We start from the raw sequence: 15,571 nt of genomic DNA, 5'->3' as shown, positions 1-15,571 counted from the left end.
AACTGTATTCCACACAAAATCTGAACATATTTTTGTGCTGGGTTAATTTGGGGGGCATCTAGAAGAGGAGAACACTAAATATTAAGCCTTCTTTCATACTATTTATCTACTTTCTCAAGCTTTGATGTGTTTGAACTAGCTTGACATCACAGAGTTTAGTGGCTGTACACATACATATACAGAGAGTATTATCTTATACTTGGCATGTATCAGAAATTATATACAACTATATAGAAGAGCAATTATATATAGGAAAGTGTTTTTCCTGTTCTGCTGAGATATTTTCTGTATTTAATGCCCAAGTAACGCTAAGCACGTTTACATCAATGAATGAGTTTTTCAACATAGTGCTTTTTAACTTTTAGGACTTGGTGATTGTCCGACAGGTTAAAATATTTTAAGTGATACTGAATAAAAACCAGTGCTCAATCAAATTGTATGGCCCCTACATATAGTCTTACCATATTAAAATTCATTCTATATTTTTAGTGGTTTAGAATATGACAGCTTTGTGATGAAAACAGCTCATCCCAATATGAGAGAAGCATTTTTATGGATAAACTGCAATGTATTTGACTGCCAGGAAAAACTTTAAAAGTGGGATTTAATTCAAGGAATGAGTTTAAACTGTTGTTGCATTTGTTCCTCCTCCTCCTCTTCCTGTGGGAGTATTCAGTGTTCTGCCATGGCAGGGAACTGCATATAGGATATTATTATTATTATATTTTACCCTATTACAGTTGTGTATGCCTCATTAGCTCATCTCTTGGAAACAATACTTCAGTTTACTGTCTTGTGAACATTAAAAAGCACTGACATGACAGAGTCTGAGGAAACAAAAAAATCCCAGGCTTCTTACCAACAGTATTATGCATCTGTTAAAAGATCGCAATAAATTCCCCACTACTACTAAGTGGATTGAGAAAGCTGTATGTGGTTATTTAAGTATTAATGTTATAAAAATTCTTCAGTATTAGTATAAAATTTATTGCACCTAAGATGTCTTAGAAGAAAAAAAAAATTAACTGGATATTGTGCACTTAATATACAACATTTGCTATTAAAGTTATTAACATTTCAAAAAGAAATACAAGTTTTGTATGCAGATTTGAATCCCATAATGGAGTAAATCTATTCTAGAATTTCTTGCTAAATTGATACCTTAGTTGATAATTATTGACTAAGCACCATTCTTAAAGAATAGAGTCCATCATTAGGATATTAAAATACATTAAAAGACACAGTGATAATGACCTAATGAAACCAAATAAACAATGGTGCATAAGATTGTCTTGTAAATAGCTGCAGTGCTTACACATCTCTTTTTTGTATATTTTGCCATATGATGTGCTTAAATCTTGAATAATCTTGCGAAGGATTATGAAGCCACAGAGGAATTTGTGATTTTTCATATAATGAATCATGTGTGAGCACATTCTAAGTTGCCTAGATAGCATTTCTGCTGTACTTGAATACTTTGGGACATTTAAATACTATTTAAACATACAGTAGGTGTCTGCCTAAACATTGCAACTAGTGTTTCATGGTAGCTGGGTGTTTATTTTATTAACTCTGGGCACAGTGTTGTCACTGCAGTTAGTGAGAAACAGTAATTTTACATAGAAAATACGGCATTTTATGAGAACCTAATTTCTTAGGGATCTGTATTATAACGTACATTGATTTATTTGTGTGTGTCCATGTGTATGGTTTGTAATTTAATAATGTAGCCTAGCTAAAGAAGTCCTTCCTTAACCAGGAACTGAGTTTTTAAAAGTGCTTTACTTGAAGCAGATGTTTAAATACCATTAGCAATAATACAATATTCAAAATAAAGCATATAAATGTGTGTTTTGCTTAACTGTGCCCTAAACACACTGAATTTCTATTGAAGCTATAAAACTTTCTACTGACTTCAAAAGAAGTTTGGCATCTGAAAGCACAGTCATAGGTTATGCATAAGTCTGCATAGGAAACTTCTGAATGTGGAATTTTCTTTTAAAATACTTTTAATGGCATGAACTGAACTTAGAAATCTGACTGAAGACTTAGAGAAGGAAAAGGTTTCTTAACTTCTTGGTAATTTTTATTTTTGTTACTGTTAATAAAAAGCGTTTATATCCATTATATGATATGACATTTTATTTTGAAATTATGTAAAAATTATATTATTGTACATCTCTGGGATATATGGAAACAGTTCTGGAGCACTGTCTTAGTCACCTTGTTTAGCACAGCAAGAATCCAGTTTCAAAGAATCAGATCGTTCTCTCATATTGAGTCAGTGGCAAAAAAAAAAATAAATTAATAATAATAAATGGTGTAGGTTAAGCTGCACAAGTATAAAGTTTCTGAATATATTGATTTCCTGTAATTAGTAAAACTTTCACTAGACCTGAGTAATATGAAGTCTTCCCAGTATAAATAAATGCCAGTTTTAAAAGCCACATTGAGTCTCAGAGCTCAGCACAGCTCTGAGAATGTTAATGTTCTGGTCAATGGAGTTGTGTGGTGCCTTTCTAGTGGGTGAAGCTTTGCTGTCTTGTATACAACACAGCATCTTGTTGTTTATTTTAAAATCAATTACTTCCTTCAGTCTTCTGAGGCCCCTGACATGACAAGAGCAGGCCTACTCCTTAGGAGCTTGGCACATTCAGTTATTGTGCTTTGCCAAAGAGGGCAAAGGTCTCTCTTAAGAAGCCAGCTTTTCCTGATTACAAAATTCAGTGTGATTCATTGCCTATATATCAGTATCCTTTTTTAAAATCACAATGATTCATAGAGAGTAACGCCCACATTTTATATCATGAGAGAGTTTTACAATATTGCCAGTGCAAGTTACAGACGTGTTGTTTCTTTCTGGGTTCCTCAAATCCCTTAAAACCAGATTTGAGCTCTACTAGTACAAGTGGGCATATTGTAAATACTAATACATCATCTTTGCCCGTTAGAATTCTGTAGATATTTATTCTGATTTTTTAATTAGCAATCAGATGTTCTTTTATTTATTAAATTTTTATGCTTCTGGGAGTGTTTTTTTGTTCAATGAGATGGCATAACAATCAGTTCTATTTTGAAGAGCGGGAGGTATTTTTAAGACATTTTTTAACAAAAAGCATTGGTGGATAAGTCTTCAGGATTAATTTTAGTTTCAGTACCTGGCACCTCACAAAACATGGGTTGCAGCTGCCTGTAACTAGAAAACCATGCAGTTTTTCTGCTGAAGTATTTCTAAGAACGATTTGAGAATCTTTTCCCACAAACTTTGAATCTGAACTAACAGAACAGAAATCATCTCTGCAGCTCAGTGTTCTGTCAGTCGTGTGACAGTAGAACACTTTCATTTCTATTGCAGTCAGTCTTTTACCACTGAGACCCCAGCACCCTCTCACTTCCAGAATTTTGTAGTTATGTTCTCCATGATCTGGAAGTGCTGTTCCTCTTAATGCTGAGCTACCTATCTAGATGTCTATGAAGTTTTTCAGCTATATAAATTAGTATTTCTTACACAGCTATCTTCCATTGTCCAATATTCCCAATTTCTATTTAAGCTGTTATTTGAGCAAAACCTTGCAATCAATTTCTTTTATATCCTGAAATAACTTAAAGTTTCATCGATACCTATCCAGTATCAGAAGGCACCAAACCCTACATTAAATAACTAAAATAGTATGGTAGAACTTGTAGCATATCTTAGTAGTCTGTGGCATTTTTGAGCTTGTTTCTTATTTATGTTTGTTTACAATGGTTTATGTTGCTGCAAGGCTATAAAATGCCACTGTTTCAAATAACAACCTAGGCCATTTACCATTTTGTGTGAATTCCATAGTCATAGAATAGAAAATAGATTTTAAATTAAACAGTTCTGTTATTCCCTAGATGGGCTTCTTTTTCTGTTTCTATTAGCAGCTACCTCCTAAATATTGTAGTAGCTCTTATGGACTGTGCTTTTAGCGATCACAGCTTGTAGTTATAATTTAGTCATAGGAATAAAATACATTTCCTACTAATTTATGCGTTTCTTGCTTTTGGCATTTTCATGTGCTTGGATTTCGACTGTTTCTCAAGTTTCTTCTGATCTTTTACTGTGCAGCCTTGCTGAGAGGATGAATCGTTTGACTTTTTATTTGGCTTGCTGAAGGATCTCGGTGTCACTGTTCTCTGCAGCCCTTGCACGGTGCATCACTCAGATTTCTCAGCTTGGTTCTTAAGCCATACAGTCTTCAGCGCTCCTCCTTGGTTTGTGTTGTGGAGATGTGACACAAACTTGCAGCTGGTGGCATGTTTCAAGATGTTCCTGGTAACATCTGGTTTGTTGTCATACCTTTAACGTTCCAGTCAGCCCCAGCTTACTGCTTTTCTTACTGCTGTCAGAATTTTGGTCCTGTGCTGGTTCTGCAGGTTAGTACAGCAGATCGTAAAAGGAAACTTCACTGTGAGGGTGGTCAGACACTGGAACAGGTTGCCCAATGAAGTTGTGGATGCCTCCTCCCTGGAAGTGTTGAAGGCCAGGTTGGATGAGGCTTTGAGCAACCTGGTCAATGGAAGGTGTCCCTGCTGATGGCAGGGGGGTTGGGACTGGATGACCTTTAAGGTCCCTTCCAACCCAAACCAGTCTGGGATTCTATGAAACTTTCATCAGCTCGAACCTCTGCCACTCAATGATTAACCCCTGAGGTGAGCTTGTTGGCTGTGTCCTGCCACAGCGGTGGTAGGTCCCTCCTCGTCTGCTTAAGGATGTAACAAAACCATTTTCTCTAGAACCACTAGACTCGTTTTTATACGGAATGTTTATTCCCATTCTTTCACAAGTGTATTGTCTATGTTGTATCTTTTTGGTACTGTCAGTTATCTTTCCTAATGGACAGGTTCATTTTTGGGCCGTGTTTAGATGGCTTGAGGGTTGGATCTGAAGAACAGAGAAGAAAGTTATCCATTGTCTTGATTTTGTGCTTGCATTCAGGGCTGAAGTTAAAAGTAGTGCACCAAATAATCTATGAACTTGTTTCTTCACTAAGTCACTCGTTATGATGGAGCTGATTTTGACACTCAACGTTTGCTACAGGACACTAGGTATTTTCTTCATGTTTATAGGTAAATTAAGGGGAGTGGGAACTTCAGAGTTCACTCATTGAAACAAATCCATCAAAGCTCTGTTATTTTGTTCTGCACTGAGCTCAGTTTTCATTCCTGTAAATATTTGTGATAAATTCATACTTGAAAAGAAAAATAACAGGTCTGCTGAGACAGTGGTACAAGCAGGAGTGTGCTTAACTCCGAGGTGTATGCAAGAGTACTTCTGTTCCTGCTACAATACACAGTTCTAGGGTAGGAATGCTGAAAGGCAAGACTGAGTTTTTCAAAAACCATTTGAATTTACAATACAAAATTTGTCAGTACTTATTCTATCAGTTGGCTAATAAGCCTGGGTCCTTTTTCAACAATTATAGTGGTTTCTAATGTGTAATTTCCTTGCTTTGGGTAACTACTTGAAGTCAAACCAATATATTGCTGTTCAGTGCATTCGTCATCACATAAATTAAACAATTTCTGCCCTGAATTATACCAACATTTTGAATATGTGCCTGGATAAAAAACAAAAAAAATTGTTTTTTATCTCTGCTTTTTGGTAATGTAAACGTAACAATACAAAATTCTGTCATGGAATTTTTAAAGCAAGTCTTTACAGCTTTTTGCTGTTACTTTGTTTTTCTTGCTACAGGTTTCTTGCTTACTGACTTTGTCAAACACTGAACTGGGGGTATCAGCCAGGAAGGCTCTTTTTAGGTACTTCTTTGCTTGTTTGTTTAAGAGCATCACTGATTGTGTCAGCAGAGGTCTTGGGAAGAGTGGGTTTTTTAGTTATGTTGTGCTCCCTCTGCTGACTCTGCAGCAACAGAACACAAAGTAGTACAGATCCTATGTTATGGAGTGGTTTTTAGATTTAAGAACCTGCAGACCATACAGTATTTGTTTTAATATATTAGACGAAATATGTCCAAGAGCCTGGGGTAATTGTTTGAAATATAGAAGAAATTCACATACCTTTGATTTTACTAGACAGGTGGAGAACTGAGACAGAGTCTAAATAGTAGCATCTTTTCTTTTTCTTTTTTCTTTTTTTCTCCAGGAAAAAGTAAATGCAGTAAAATGATGCCATTTTCTCTAAATAACAAGAAGTACAATGAATAGGACAAAGTGATACCATTTTTCCAAGTCTTAATAGAATTAATGACCATCTCCACCTTCCAGAGACCAGTTAATCACCTCCTGAACACAATGTATCACCAGACCCTATGCCTCACATTTAGGACCTGAAAACAGCTCTGATGAAAATGTTGGCTTGAACTCCTCCATTGCCACATCGAATTTCTGTGTCAGAGGCAATGAAAGAACAGAGTTAATAAAAGGGGAATGCAATTGTTTTGTCACAAGACTGTCCTTTCTCTTCTCATAGTCCTTTTGCAGCATCCTCTTCTAAAAGATTAACGAAGGTCTTTAATTCAGTGGCTGTGGTGCCGTGGTTTAGGGTAGATGTGTTTTTGCAAGGCACACAAAAACCTTTTTATTGTTCCTTTAAAGTAGATAAACAAATGTAGTATATGGGGATATCAAGCGGATCCTTCACCATCTCTAAATTTTTCTTAAAAGCTAGCAATGGTTGTGTGACCTTAACCAACTAATATATGACATTATTTCAGAGACAGTCTGAGCCTGCTTTAATTAAATTAATTGGCAAATTTCCCATTAATTCCTGCAACACATATATGAATTTACTTGGCAAACTCTTACACACTTATACATGACATGAAAATAAAACTATTCAGTGAAAAAAGTTTTAATTAAAAAAAAAAAACAAACAAAAAATCAAACAATATTTACATCATGTGTATCTTTGTCCATATTTATACCTGTCCAGGTAGTATAATTATACCATTGCCTTGATTTCAGTAATGTTTCAAAACTGAGAGGCTTCAACTATTTTTTTTTCCTTCTGATTTTCTGTAACTCGTACGAGGTTAGGATGTTCTGGTTGCTTCATTAAATACCTCTAGGGTCATATTTTGGTAGTTTTGTCTGAAAAGAGCGTGTCTAGAATGTAGCGCAACAGGCCTTTCAGGTTAACTGAGCACAGGTAGTGTTTATAGTAAAGAGTAGCTTGTGATCCAAGATGTTTCTCATACCATGGTAATTTCTTATGTTATATGTTATTTTCAGTTTTCCTGAACTGAATGACTTTCTTAGGAGTTGGAAATCAATTCAATTTGTAATTGCTGCTGAATGAAGTAACTTAATGATGTCATAGTCCTCACAATCAGCACCAGATAACTGACTGTAAGCTGTCACGATGGCTGATCAGCGGCGCAGGCGTCTATCAGATGAGTTCATGTGCCTGCTTTTACTTCCTTGGAGATAATAGTTAGCAGTTGGCTACATGACATTAAATCCAAGTAAAGAGAGTTATAACAACTAGTTTAATATCTCAGTGGCATTCTCTCTCTCACTTCTGCTCTCTTTGATGATTCAATGTTAAAGCATATTCTTCTGACTTTACATGAATAACATCTCTGCTACTATTCTGCAGAGAATGATTTTTGCACATGAAAATCTTTTTATCCAGTGTTAATTGTCCTTTTATTACCTGGATCTCACATGTGTGAGTATTATCAAAGAATCCTGGAGTAGTCTGCTGATTGGACTTATGCTTTGGATGTTTTGGTGGGGTTTTTTTAAAGCCATGAGAAGACTAAAATTTTTTTTTTTAATTGTTATTTATTTATTTATTTATTTCCCCAGAGGGGAATGTTAGCATTCGTCTTTTATGGGGAGGGAAAAAGGCAAAATAGACAGCAGAAATTAAATAGAGTTACATGCAAAGTCAAAATATCTGTAAACTAACTGCTAAACATAGGAACAGTTTTCATATTTTAGTTTTCAATAATATAAGAATAAAACTGACACATAAAAGGTTTTCTTCAGTCTTGTTTTTATAATATAAATTAGTCTGAACAGTAAAATTAATTGTTTCCAGTGTAATAGCAAATTTTATTGAGTTGAAGAGGATAGCCCTAATTTAACTGACTTAGCAGTCATATGTGAAGATTTGAACACTAAAACTGTAATGAAATGCTTTGATTTCTATATCCAAATCCTGAATAAACCTGAAAATTCTCATGGTTCAGAAATATTGATGAATCATATTAATCTGGGACAATTGATGCCTCGCTGTTTTATTGTAGAAAGAAATGTTATATTATACATCTTGTTGTCCAGAAACAGAGAAAGCACAGAACAGCTGTCTTGTGATTGCTTTGACCTTAGATATTCTTACAGTCCTGAATCTATTGCACTAATATCTTCAAGATTCCTTTAGTAATTTTGAATTTACTGGCATCTTTGAAAAATAGCTATTCATTGGTATCTCTGTATACCAGGTGGCATTGCTGCTTTTTTCTTTTACCATACAAATCAGAAATATGTACATAATAAGAGAAAGTAAAATATTGTAGTCTTTTTGTTATCAAGAAACATAGGAAGAAAATAATCTTTCCCTTCCTCTTTGCACAGATGTCATAGTAAGTAGTAGAAATACAGTTCCTAGAGCTGTGAAAGCACAGAATCTCTGTATCTTATACAGCAATGAAGAAAGCCAAGATTAGGTAGAAGCCACATGTTCTCAACTTCTCCCCACGTAGAAACACATGCGTATAAACACCCATCTTGTGCTGACTTGTGGGGCTGTTGATGGAGAATGTTACATTGCTCAGAAGAGATGTACTTTCCTCAACTGTGAGGCCTGAGAGGTGAAATGTTTCTTAACTGTGGTTAGATTGAAAGTTCTGTGTTCATGAGCCCTTCTAGGTTCATGCTAGACTGGGAGTGGGAATTACATTCATGTAAAATGTACAGAGCTAAGGCCTTGGCAATTTAGATTTGCAGTATAGCTAGAGTTAACTCTTTTCAATGGAAGGAAAGCAGTTAAACATGTATATGCAAACCGTTTTTGTGTGTGTTGAGTAAATCCTGTCTACTTCAGGCATTTTACCATGCCAGAACGTTTTATTTTAACAGAAGACTTCACATCTACACATTTATGTGTGTATAGTATCATTGCTAGGTACCTTGTGGACATCTTGGGTGAAATTATGATATAGACAACATAACGATTTTTCAAAACTAAAAGTAGACATTTTTTGTAGTGAAACGATTGAGCAAAGCCTTTTTAGTTGCCTGAAGATCAGAAGAACTGATATTACTGGTCATGGGACGTTAACCTCTGGAAGGGGTGGAGTTTATAGGCTTTTGCTCAAAGAATTGTAAATGGCTGCTGATTCCAGATTTTATTACCTTAGAGCAGGAATATGAGTAGCATAAAATGGAATTACTTTGTGACCCATGGAAGCTGATAGTTGCACCCACAATTCCCTGGTTTTTTTTCTTCAGTGTAATCTTGGCATTTTTATTTCCTCTATTCCCAGCATACAGCATGTGTGTGATGTGAACAGCCACACAGAAAAAAAAACAACTAGTAAGGAAAAAATAGCATGCATTAAACACAGTCCTTCATAGTAAGTGATTGTTAAAATGACAGATTACTATTTATTTATTTATGTTTATTTTGCTTCTTCTAAAACTTAATAAAAGCCTAAAACATCACAGTTCTAGGCTAGAAATACTTTTACAATGAAACTGCTCTGACATTATTGATAGACTTTGCTAAAACAAGTTATCTGTGCTGTGAAAAGGGAAAATTCCTGCTAAGGAATTACTATACCCTCTTAGTTTTTGGAGGTTGTGCCTGGCAAACCAGATCTCTGGACTTACATGTTTATCTGAGTCTTTCCAAGCTGTAGTATATCTGTATAGAGTGAATTTCATTATAATGATTCAGGAATCTTGTAGAATCAATCATGTTATACATAGTCAAATTCTCCAAAACATCCCAGTCATTCACTCTGTTATAAAGTGAAATATATACCGGCTTTAACTCGCTGCTTAGCTCAGAGTGTTTTGCAAACTGAAGCCTTTTAAATGTAAAATACAAAATGATAACGCCTAGAATATTTTTATGGAGGTTTTATAGATGAAGCAGGAAAATTGTTTAACATCTGCTTCGTGTGTAACACAAAAATTGAGACCAGTGGCAAGTGATTAAGTGTGTTTCTATTCAATGAGTGACTTAAGCTTGCACTTTCCTTTAAGCATGTAGTCAAGAGCCTTCAGCAGCTTCTCTAGCACAGAGGAGGGCCTGTGTGAGGGCAGCTGCCAGCGTGATTCCTCCTGCCCTCTGATGACGTGGTTGCCCGCAGTTGTTTCAGCTGTGCGTATCGAGTCCTATGGACTCCATGGGATCAACCTGGGCTGTAACCAGGACCATGCCTGTAGGCATCCTTCTTCTTCACCCTTGAGGCAGCCCTCCAGGCACAAAGTGGACATAACTCTCAATGTCACTTGCTTAAAGGAATATAAGCCAATGTTTAAGTTTTAGATGTCTCTTGATTTTATTTTAGCTTTTTAAAGGTGTGTCTGGTTAATTGCAAAAATGGACTCTTAAGATGGAGTCTATTCTCTTTTATTGCTTTATTTGGAGATCTGTTCAAGGAAGACGGTTCCCAGTGTTGATGGGCAGGGATTTGCAATTCATGCTTACAGAAACATTGACTGTTTGGAAGATACTATATAACACCGAGGTACTCTGGCAACCTGTAATGTACTTTCACCAGGTAATTTTCACTCGTGGCAGTTAGAAATTCTGTTGTTTACTCGTAGGCAGATCTTACTTTCATTAAGGATAACATGAGAATGGATATCCCATCCCATGACTGAAGTCTTTGGGAAGGTAGATGGCTGGCCAACCTTGCCAACAGTTCACTCTTGGCCACTCTTTGCTTTCCAGGACTTTATCAGTCATGTAGTAGTAGGAGTAGCAGTATGAAGGAGCTCTAGGTTCCCTTTTTGTTCTGCTAAGGACAGCACGTATGTCGTGCAGCATGGGATACAGCAGCATCTCTTCTGTTCCCACTGCAATGAGGATTTCTCACCTGAAATTTAAGAATAAGAAAGATATTTTACAGCCTTTCTTATCGATCTTCAAGGTAGAACAACTAAAGGGCTGTGCTGCGAGTCCTAAAAGGTGTAAGAATGATGGTGACTTTCCTGAGGAAAGATTAAGGGAATTGTGACCATTTCTAGCCAATGCTACCTTAGTGCTTCAGCGTAGTTGATGGGGAGGACAACCACTTTTTGACTTACCTGTAGATCTGTTAAAACAAAGGATGATCTCAAAATTATAAATCAGCTCAGTTCCATTATATTCATTTTGCAAGAACAGTTTTAGCAGCTTGACAGAATAGTTTTGATTCAAAGTAGATCAAATCAAAGTTCCTGTTATCTAGAGGTTAAAGACTACTTACTTGATTGGGTCTAAAGTCCAAATTAAACAGCCAAAGTGGCCAAGTTATTTTAGTTCCATAACTTCTATTTATTTTTAGATTACAATTTTCTTTTTATAAATCATGAAAAATTAAAGACAGACCCTAGTTATAAGACAGTAAGTGTTTTACACTTGCTGCTACTTAAAGACTTTTTCATAGTTGAAATATGTCTAAATCAAGGATTTTGGTTCAGCTGACTGTCAGAAGAGGACTCAGAAAAACATTTTATATCTCAATCTAAATTCACTTGATTTGCTGAAGATTTTTGTATATTGAAGCTTTTTATTTGCTAACTACTTTCAAGAGCTGCATAAATACATATGGAATTTGGAAAGTCGTGAATTAAATTTCCTTGAGCTTTGGGTCTAAGACTCTGAAATAAAACTTTTTACATACTTGAATGAGTAAAGATTTCAAATATTTCTGGTTATTTGGAGGAAAAACACCACTATTTAATACCATCTACTTTTTTTTTTTCTTAATGTAAAAATCCTTAAGATTTTAAGGCACTTTGGAATAATGATTATTAGAATTTGCAAAACTGGAAAATTAAATAGAAGAATTCTATTCATATGCACACTATTGAGAGATGCAACAGTCACTGTTACCTGTCTGTTTAAAAAAAAAAAAGTGAATTTTTTTTCCACTTATGCTGCTTTAATTTTGCATCATTGTTTTTGGGGGGATTTTTTTTTAATTACTTGCATGCTTACCAAATTTTTTATAAGATATATTATTAAAATGCATTTGCATTTCCTCTGGCCATTCATAATTATTTAGATGGTTATTTTTTCCAATTTTTTTTTTTTTTGTCAATTATTTATCTAACCGTTGTTCTGTGAGTCCACTAGTTGTCTCTGCTGCCTTTTGAAGTACAGATGAGCTCAGTTCAGTCTAGTAGCATGTCAGACAGCCTTTCTCTTCTAAGGTTAGCCTGAGCCCTGGATGCCAGCTAATCTCCTTTGGTTTTATGACATGAGATGTCACAGACTTCCTAAGAACCACCTCAAAGCTGGATGAACTGCCCAGTGTTAGCCACACAATGTTACTATACAGCCTCATGCATTATATGGTGCCAGACTCAAGCCAAATGATAGATGGGGCCTAAACATTCCCCTAAAAACTACAGCTGGTTGTGAGTTTGCATCTCAAGCCTTTGGACACGGGACAGTTGGACCTCAGCTTGGGCCTAAACGCATTACAGAGATAACTAGCATCTTTTAAAATGTTTGTTTCTTTTTTTGTTTGTTTACAGGGATTACAATGGTTGACACAGAAATGCCGTTTTGGCCCATTAACTTTGGAATTAGTCCAGTGGATCTGTCTGCGATGGATGATCATACACATTCCTTTGACATAAAGCCATTTACCACTGTTGATTTTTCAAGCATTACTTCACCACACTATGAAGATATTCCTCTCGCAAGAACTGATCAGACAAGCATTGATTATAAATATGATATCAAGCTCCAGGATTGCCAAAGTATGCTTTTAATTTTTTTTTATTTTTTTTTTTTAGTATTTCCTTCGTGTTCACATTTGCATCCTTCTCTGGAAAGCCTCCTATCAGCAAAAGGATCTAGAAGTATTCAGATGCCTAAATGCCAGCATCCTGGATGGTTTGGGTTGGAAGGGACCTTAAAGATCATCCAGTCCCAATCCCCCTGCCATCAGCAGGGACACCTTCCACTAGACCAGGTTGCTCAAAGCCTCATCCAGCCTGGCCTTCAACACTTCCAGGGAGGAGCAGCCACAGCTTCTCTGGCCAACCTGGGCCAGTGTCTCACCACCCTCACACCAAAGAATTTCGTCCTAATATCTCATCTAAACCTCTTACAGTTTAAAGCCATTTCCCCTTGTTTTGTCATTAACTGCCCTTATGAAAAGTCCTTCCCCAGCTTTCTTGTAGCCCCTTTCAGGTACTGGGAGGCCACTGGAAGGTCTCCCTGGAGCCTTCTCTTCAGGCTGAACAGCCCCAACTCTCTCAGCCTGTCCTCGTAGGAGAGGTGCTCCAAGATATCCACAAGATATTCTTGCAGGGCAGATAGAAAAGATAGAATACATATAGCAGACCTTCACCCTTCCAGAGCAGCAGCTGGAGATTAGGCAAGGTATCAGAAAGTATCCAGAATGACATTAAACACTTTATATTAGACACATGAACCCCACCATATGTTTCTGAAACCTCCAGTGTCCTGTTCATGTGTTTTGTTTGTAAATTGTGCTTTGAAGCTCTACGCACTCAATGCAGAATAAATATCCTGGATGTTAAAAAATGCCCCAGCATCCACAGCATATTAATTACCAATATGTGTAGCTTTTATATTCCAAACAGCCTAAGAAACTGAGGGAGGAGAAATATTGGCTACATCTGAGCCACAACATTGGTATAACCTTTATCAGCATTCCTAATGCAGGCAGAACCTCGCAGCTTCGTGGGCTAGTATTCTCCATACACTATGAAAAACGCTGCTCTTTCACCACTTAGAGTAAAAAAATGACACAGAACACTCCTTTTAAGAAAGGAAGTGACCTATTCTTAAATAAGTTTTTACAGCAGTCCTGCTCAAAGTGGGAATAGGAGGTTGTTGTGCCTGGAACTTTTTTAAAGATCTGCTTAGCCTACTTAGATCTGGCATCACTTTTGTTTGTAGTAATCTCTACAAGAATTCTTTCAGGGTATTCTTGCTGGGAAAACTGTAGTATTTAATTTTGTACAGGTGTACCTCTGTGTACCTGTACACATGTACCTCTGGGTTGCTTATGAAATAAAAGGCATTTTTCCAGCTAATAATTTATTTTTCTTTTGTTTAATTAGAAATGTCCATAACACTTTGATAAAAACCTAGAGAGTGCAGCAGAGTTTAGGTACGATAAATCTTTGTCTTTACTTAGATAATTTTCCACTTTCCTTTTTTCTTCCTAGTCTATATAGGAAAGAAAACTTTCTAGTTTGTATAGTGTAGCCAGCCTGGAAAAGAAAAATATTCACTTTATTGTAATATTGTGTCTGTTACACCACTCCCAGATGTGATCTGATGCAATGTTATAGTGTCAAATGTCGCAGCTTTCTTCTGTGACCAGTAGTGATTGATTAAAAGATACCATATTTGATCATTTGAGCTTCTTCAATTTTACAGATCAGAAGAGAAAATTAATCTCTAAACTGCATCCAAAGTTGGACAGCGTTCCCCATGAGACAGATAAATTTCTTTAAATATCTAAAATTATATTATCCAGTAATATAATATTAAATGTATAGGTCTATTAGATACTTAAATATTTTTAGACTAGATTAGAAACTCCAGTCCATCTCCCTGCAGTAGTTCCAAACTACTTAAAGTAACAGAGCCAGGTTAGATACTGAATAAGGCCTTTCAAGTATGGGGTCTCCATATGTAAATTTTTAATATCCCTATTTTTGAATCATTCCACACCACAGAGATGAAAACTGCATCTGTAATACACTTTCTACATCAGAAGCTGCCTCTTCAGGGTTTTTCAGCCTAAATACAGCCAGTGAAATAGCTGCTTACAGCTTAAATACCTGTACGTCTTTTGGTTTTTACTCATTTTGGATTATGAATCAGACCTATGGATGCAGTTATGTTTACTGTGATTGTTTGTGATTATTCCTTGCTGCTTCTTCTTCTGTATATTTAATTATACTTCGAGTTTATCATTTAAATCTTCTCTATACACAGGTGCAATCAAAATGGAGCCTCCTTCCCCACCCTACTTTTCAGAAAAAGTTCAGTTGTACAATAAACCTCATGAGGAGTCTTCCAACTCCCTTATGGCCATTGAATGTCGTGTGTGTGGGGACAAGGCCTCTGGATTTCATTATGGCGTGCATGCATGTGAGGGTTGTAAGGTAAGTCATCACAAATGTATTTTTTCTGAAGTAAGATTTGATTCTATTTTCTGAAGAATCACTTGGTAAAATGAGAGATCAGTGCTTTTTAAAAAAAGTGTTAGCTCTTTAAGTAAATTGTTCCATATATACTGTGTATACTTTATATAATAACTGGTATTTTTAAAAAATATAATTTGCTTTTGCATTATGTTACCAATTTATTGGAATTTTCTGTGCATTACTTCTACTTTTGTCAATTACGCAATTACATTTCATTCCT

The 15,571-nt window shown here is 36.0% G+C and overlaps 1 protein-coding gene across 2 annotated transcripts in view; it reads left to right on the top strand.

Annotated features, from left to right (window-relative positions):
* The window catches only part of PPARG (peroxisome proliferator activated receptor gamma), a 59,944-nt gene that overhangs the window by 20,275 nt on the left and 24,098 nt on the right, over positions 1 to 15,571 (top strand). Inside the window, exons 1-3 of one of the 2 annotated variants that reach the window (XM_029085637.1) lie at positions 12,694 to 12,918; positions 14,402 to 14,441; positions 15,111 to 15,309. In XM_029085637.1, the coding sequence (XP_028941470.1) occupies positions 12,699 to 12,918; positions 14,402 to 14,441; positions 15,111 to 15,309 (459 nt within the window). In that variant the 5' untranslated portion in view covers positions 12,694 to 12,698. Of the gene's footprint in view, positions 1 to 12,690; positions 12,919 to 14,401; positions 14,442 to 15,110; positions 15,310 to 15,571 lie in introns of those variants that run through there. The other variant, XM_010170737.2, reaches the window with a different exon arrangement.

Source organism: Antrostomus carolinensis, unplaced genomic scaffold (assembly GCF_000700745.2).
Source record: "Antrostomus carolinensis isolate BGI_N321 unplaced genomic scaffold, ASM70074v2 scaffold8506, whole genome shotgun sequence".
Classification (NCBI taxonomy): Eukaryota; Metazoa; Chordata; class Aves; order Caprimulgiformes; family Caprimulgidae; genus Antrostomus; species Antrostomus carolinensis.
Note: the sequence above shows the minus strand (reverse complement) of the source record. Positions and strands in the feature narration are given on the sequence as shown.